This window comes from Mastacembelus armatus, chromosome 4 (assembly GCF_900324485.2).
Source record: "Mastacembelus armatus chromosome 4, fMasArm1.2, whole genome shotgun sequence".
NCBI lineage: Eukaryota > Metazoa > Chordata > Actinopteri > Synbranchiformes > Mastacembelidae > Mastacembelus > Mastacembelus armatus.
In genome coordinates, this window is record NC_046636.1 from 1,709,743 (window position 1) to 1,716,005 (window position 6,263).

The 6,263-nt window shown below is 45.1% G+C and overlaps 1 protein-coding gene across 1 annotated transcript; it reads left to right on the top strand.

Moving 5' to 3' along the window:
* On the top strand, window positions 1-1,820 carry LOC117152647 (cell wall protein DAN4-like). The gene is made up of 2 exons (XM_033325158.1): window positions 1-825; window positions 1,557-1,820. The coding sequence occupies exons 1-2, from the start codon at window positions 1-3 to the stop codon at window positions 1,818-1,820; spliced, it is 1,089 nt and encodes a 362-aa protein (XP_033181049.1).
* The last annotated feature ends 4,443 nt before the right edge of the window (window positions 1,821-6,263 follow it).

Here is a 6,263-nt window from a genome sequence, read left to right on the forward strand (position 1 = left end):
ATGACTGCCCCATCTACTATTGCCACAACAACTACACCTACTACTGTCCCAACGACTACTGCTGCTACAACTGCAACTACTACTGCCCCAACAACTACTGCTGGCCTATCATCTACTACTGCTGCTGCCCCAACAACTACTACTGCCCCAACAACTGCTGCTTCCCCAACTACGACTACTACTTCCCTAACAATTGCTGCTGCCACAACTACTACTACTACTGCCCCAACATCTGCTGCTGCCCCAACAATTAGAACTACTACTTCCCCAACAATTGCTGCTGCCACAACTACAACTACTACTGCCCCAACAACTGCTGCTGCCCCAACTACGACTACTACTTCCCCAACAACTACTGCTGCCACAGCTACTGCTGGCCCAACAACTACTGCTGCCACAACTACAACTACTGCTGCCACAACTACCACTTCCTTAGCAACATCTACCACTGCCGTTATAACATCTGCTGCCCCAACAACTACCACTGCCCCTATAACATCTGCTGCCCCAACTACAACTTCTGCTGCTACAACCACAACTGCCCCAACAACTACTGCTGCCACAACTGCTGCTACAACTACAACTACTACTGCCCCAATAACTACTTCTGCCACAGCTACGGCTGGCCCAACAACTGCCGCTGGCCCAACATCAACTACTGCTGCCACCACTACGACTACTGCTCCCCCAACAACTACCACTTCGCCAGCAACAACTACTGCAGCCCCTACAACTACCACTGCCCCAAAAACGACCGCTTCCCTAGCAACAACTACCACGGCCCCTACAACATCTGCTGCCCCAACAACTACCACTTCCCTAGCGGCAAGTACCTCTGCCCCAACAACAACCACCTCTTCCCCAACAACCACCACTTCACCAGCAACAGCTGCTGCTGCCCAAACAACTACTACTGCCCCAACAACTACTGCAGCCCCTACATCTACTACCGCCCCACCTATGACTGCCCCAACTACTATTGCCACAACAACTACAACTACTACTGTCCCAACGACTACTGCTGGCCCAACATCAACTACTGCTGCCCCAACAACTACCTCTGCCCCAACAACTACTGCTCCCACAACTACTACTGCCCCAACAACTACTGCTGCCACAACTACAACTACTGCTGCTACAACTACAACTACTACTGCCCCAACAACTACTGCTGCCACAACTACAACTACTGCTGGCCCAACAACTACTGCTGGCCCAACATCAACTATGACTGTCCCAGCAGCTGCTGCCCCAACAACTACCACTGCCCCAGCTACAACTACTTCTACCCCAACTACAACTACTGATTCCGCAACCACCACTTTCCTAGCAACAACTACCCCTGCCCCTACAACATCTGCGGCCTCAACAACTACTGCTGCCAAATCTACCCCTTCCCTAGCACCAACTACCTCTGCCCCAACAACAACCACCACTTCCCCAGCAACAACTACCGCTGACCCAACAGCAAGTACCATTGGCCTAACAACTACCACTTCCCCAGCTAGAACTCCTTCTGCCCCAACTACTACTATGACTGCCCCAACAACTACTAGTACTGCCCCTACAACTACCACTGTCCCAACTACTCCTGCCCCAACAACTACCACTTCATCAGCAACAACTACCACTACCCCAGCTACAACTACTTCTGCCCCAACTACATTTACAACTGCCCGAACAACTACCACTTCCCCAGCAACAACTACTGCTGCCCCAACAACTACGACTCCCTTAACAGCTGCTGCCCCAACAACTACCAGTGCCCCAGCTACAACTACCGCTGCCCCAACAACTACAACTGTCCCAAAAACTACTAGTACTGCCCCTACAACTACCACTGTCCCAACTACCACTGCCCCAACAACTACCACTGCCCTAACAGCAAGTAATGCTGCCTCTACAGCTACAACTACTACAAGTGCAGCCTGCTCTGTTAGACTGGTCATCATCCATCTGCTGCTTGGACTTCTCGTATTTACCTTCTTGTAGAACAGAAACTAAAGATAAATGACCAGTGAATCCACCAAAATATTCTGGAAACATCTTTAACTGGACTTGGGTTTACTGCTCACTGCTGTCCTTCACAGTTATGGGGGCAACAAAATTCAGTTTCTGGAAAAAGTGAATGGAGTCCTGGTGAAGCTGAGGTGGGACAAGAAGACAGCACCATAACAAACACAGAGACATGTACACACAACAGAGGGAAACCATCCTTTTACACAGCAAATTCATTTGGTACATATTGTCTGTAGATTTCTCTCCCACACCTCTGTGATATAATATCTGATTTAATTTAATACTGACAATCTCTGAAATACTTGAATTATTGAAATTGTGTTTTCAATTATAAATTAACTTTAAACCAAATGCAGTGAATTGAACAAAATCTAAATCTAATCAGAATTTGAAGCTTTCCCCTTTGTCCCTAAACCAGCAGCAATTCTCTTTGGTTTCACCTGCACAGTTTCTCCTGGTACTTTACAGAACCTTAGAGAAGCTCCTGCAGGTCTTCTGGAGATTCAGGTTGTCCGAGTGTTACTGTCACTTCATATGATCCAAGATTGACTTCACACTGCCCACATTTGGGTTCCTTGGGGGTCATATCATCCTCTGCAGGACTCCTGGTTCTTCATGTCTCTGAAAATAGTTCTTGATGAACCCTTATTTACTTCCAAAGGGAGAGATGGACTTTTGTTTCTCATCATTATTATTACTACTATTTTCTTCTGTATTTTTTGGTTACTATGTTCTGTTTCAAAAGGCAGCAATAACTTACATTTTAAAACCTGAGTGTTTGTGTCATTTTATACAGTAGTAGTATTAAGAAATTATTAGATGCATAATAATCGTGATAATTGTTATTATCAACTATAATGTACAAACAAAATCTATAATCGGTGCATCAGCTTCTGCTGCTGCTGCTTCTTCTTCTGTCTTTCTAATTGGCAGTTTGCAGCCAGCTCATTATCGCCACCAACTGAGCTGGGGTATGAACATTGTTGAGCTCCAGGAAATCTTTCCCTCCCACCCTCGTTTTTTGACATCTCTGCTTATATGTCTGTTGAGCTTCTCAGTCGTCCAGGTGAAGTTAACTAGAGGCTGAGTCATGGAAACTGGACTTTTAGTTTTTAGGTTGAAATGTTTCACTATTCATCCAAGTAGCTTCTTCAGTCTGAGAGAAAGCTGCTATGGGAACCTCCAATATATCCTTCAGTTTGGTCCCATAGGCTCACTAGGTGAACTGTGTAAATCAGGTGAAAGTCATTAGACCCACACTCCTGAGTTAGTTTCACTTCCCACCTGGTCTGAATAGACTCGTTAGGTGAACAATAGAAGTGAGCTCAGGTGAGGGTTGTTAGGATCTAATGGTGGACTCATGTTTTCTATTACACCCCTCTCTCAAACCACCTATCTTCTCTGTCCAAAATGTGTACATGACTGTCTTCAAATGAGTGTCATGTTTCCTTTAAATGGAGGTGCACAGCTGACTGTGGTCCTAAGGAGCTGCTCCTACTGTGATGGACCATCTTCCTGTTAAGTGGTTGTTTGGTTTCTCCAATGTAGAATTCTGAGCATTCTTCCTTACACTGGATGGAATACACCACATTGCTCTTCTTTTGTTTTGGTGTCCGGTCTTCAGGGTGAACCAGTCTCTGTCTCAGTGTGTTGGTGGGTTTGAAGTGGGCTGGTATCTGATGTTCCCAAAAATCCGTTTAAGCCTGTCTGAAAAACCTGCTACAATAGGAATGACCAGGTTTTTCCTCTGCAGATCTTGTTTTGGACATGGACAGATGCAGTTAACATCATGTAGTTGTGTACAGACACGTTGCCAGGTTGTTTTACAACAGCCCAGGTTATAAACATGAAGAAGTATATGAGACAGAAACAGTGAGATAATGAATTATTAAGGACACTCTTTGGCACAATGTCCAAGGCAGTGACATAATAGTTTATTTGTCTCTGCAGGCAGGGCATTTTAAGGCAGAGCCAACAAAGCCAAGGAAGAAGTCCAACTCTGAGGTCCAATATGCACTTTACATTCTTATATACAACAATTGCTGAAGTGTCAAAGTGCAGAGCAATAGATGCTGTAGTTAGACACTACTAACCTACAGACTGCTGCTTATTCTGTGGCCCAATATGTCAGTAGTTCACTTGTTGGCCATCCTGTTTCCATTCCCTTCCCCTTTTTCTCAGTATGTGTGTGTGTATTGACAGCTGATGGGCCCTGAAGGCAGCGAGTTCCGGTTGCACCTGCTAATCATCAAGGTCATCAGCGGGGCTGTACTTAAAGCAGCACATGGGCTCAACTCGCTGCTATATATCCACTTCCTCGTGAGGTCTGTCCTATCTTATCTTTGCTAACTGCTCCTGGGAATACTCACCAATCTCTCTGCACTGTCTCTTCAGTTTCTGCCAGTCCCATCTGCCTTCAGTGTTGAAGTAGAAGCATGCCACTCCTGAGCGTGCAAACACCTAAAACCACAAAGACAAAATGATGCATTGACTGTTAGATTATGTGTCTCTGACATGTTCTAGCTTCAGGTCAGACAGACTGGCCCTACATCTAAATGTCACTCACCTGGTCTCAAGCCAAAAAGTTTGTATTTTAGAAGCTTCCTCAGGGTTGAACAACAAAGGCTCCACTCCCAGCAGGATTCTGTGGTATTTTGGCAGCAGATTCTTCTTTCTTTTCTTCTTTCATTCAAAACATTAATCTAAAGAGGAGGTGACAATAGGACGAGGGGAGAGGAGAGGAGAAAGGAGCTAAGTGCACTGATGGTGTGTTGTTTGGCAGTCTAAGCCTACCGCAGCATAACTAAGGGGTGGTCCAGGATACCTGGCATTCCTGGTACTTGAATCTCGGCCTCACTTCCTGTTGAACTCTTCTGGAATCCCTGGTTCTCTGGGTCACTTACCAGTCGATTCACACAAATAAATCACCTGAATCCAAGTTTCTTTCAGTGAAGACTTTCTGTCATTTTTGCTGTGGTGTCTGCATTACTGGGTCCAGTTAATCTGTGTGTCACAGTAGTTTATTTAATATAGTTTTTCTACAGGTGTGTTCTCAATAATGCAGCCTACAGAAGTAGTGATTATGTCTTTCAGTTCAACAAAAGCCAGTCTTTAATGAGAAGTAATTATCTACACCTCAGTATTAAAGGACATGAAGTCTTCATCAGGCGCAAACTGATCACTAGGTAACGATTATAAATTCAGATGTTGCTCCTGGAAAGAAAGCTGCCACTTCCCTACTGTGCACCATAAAAAATCCGGACCAAACACTGTTTTACAGTACAGATATAAAATATATACAAACAGAAGTTTTTATTAATTACAAGCAGAGCAGTTGCTTTGCCTGTTTGTGACATTTTTGTGGGTGAAACGTCTTCAACACCTGCCTGCAACCACATCAAAATCCTCTTTATGTGGGTCATACTGAGAAGAATATGTGACATTAACTATTTTTGGAAACACAGATTTTATTAAGATAAGAAACTTTTCATCCCCAAGGGGAAATTCAGGCAGTTGGTTAATAAGTTAGTCACTAGTGAGACTAGTCAGTCATCATCTGCCATTGGCTAAGGTGTTGTAGAGCCTGATGGCAGTGGGGATGAAGGATCTCCTCTATGGTTCAGTCCTGCAGCTCAGTGAGCTGAGTCGTCCACTGCAGCTGCTTCTCTGCTCCATCAGGATGTTGTGAAGGGGATGGTCAGTGTATTCCAGGATGGACTCTACCTTTGTCTGTGAGCGTCTCTCCACCACAGCCTCTAGTGAGTCCAGATATCTCTAGGCTGGCCCACTTCAATTGGCCCACAACAGATGCTGACTGGAAAGGGAGCAAACTTAGACCTTCGAAAATCCACTACCTTGGTTTTAGAGCTGTTCAGTGGGAGGCAGATTTGGTGAGTCCAGTCACTGAAGGACTTTATCAGGCCTCTGTACTCCTCTTCCTGGCCATTCTTGATACATTCAATTCGTGATACATTCAACAATCACAGTATCATTAGAATACTTCTGAATGTGGTCTGCTGTAAACAGTGGGTACAGAAAAGGAACCAAAACATTTTCCTGTGGAACCCTGTGCTGCTCAGAACTCTTCCAGAGATGCAGTTTTCCAGCCTGACAGACTGTGGCCTTTCTGTCAGGTAATCTGTGATCCAGGAAACAAAGGAGGAGTCCACACCCATCCCTTTGAGCTTGTCTCTGAGGATGATTGGCTGGATGGTTTTCAATGCACTTGAAAAACCAAGGACCAT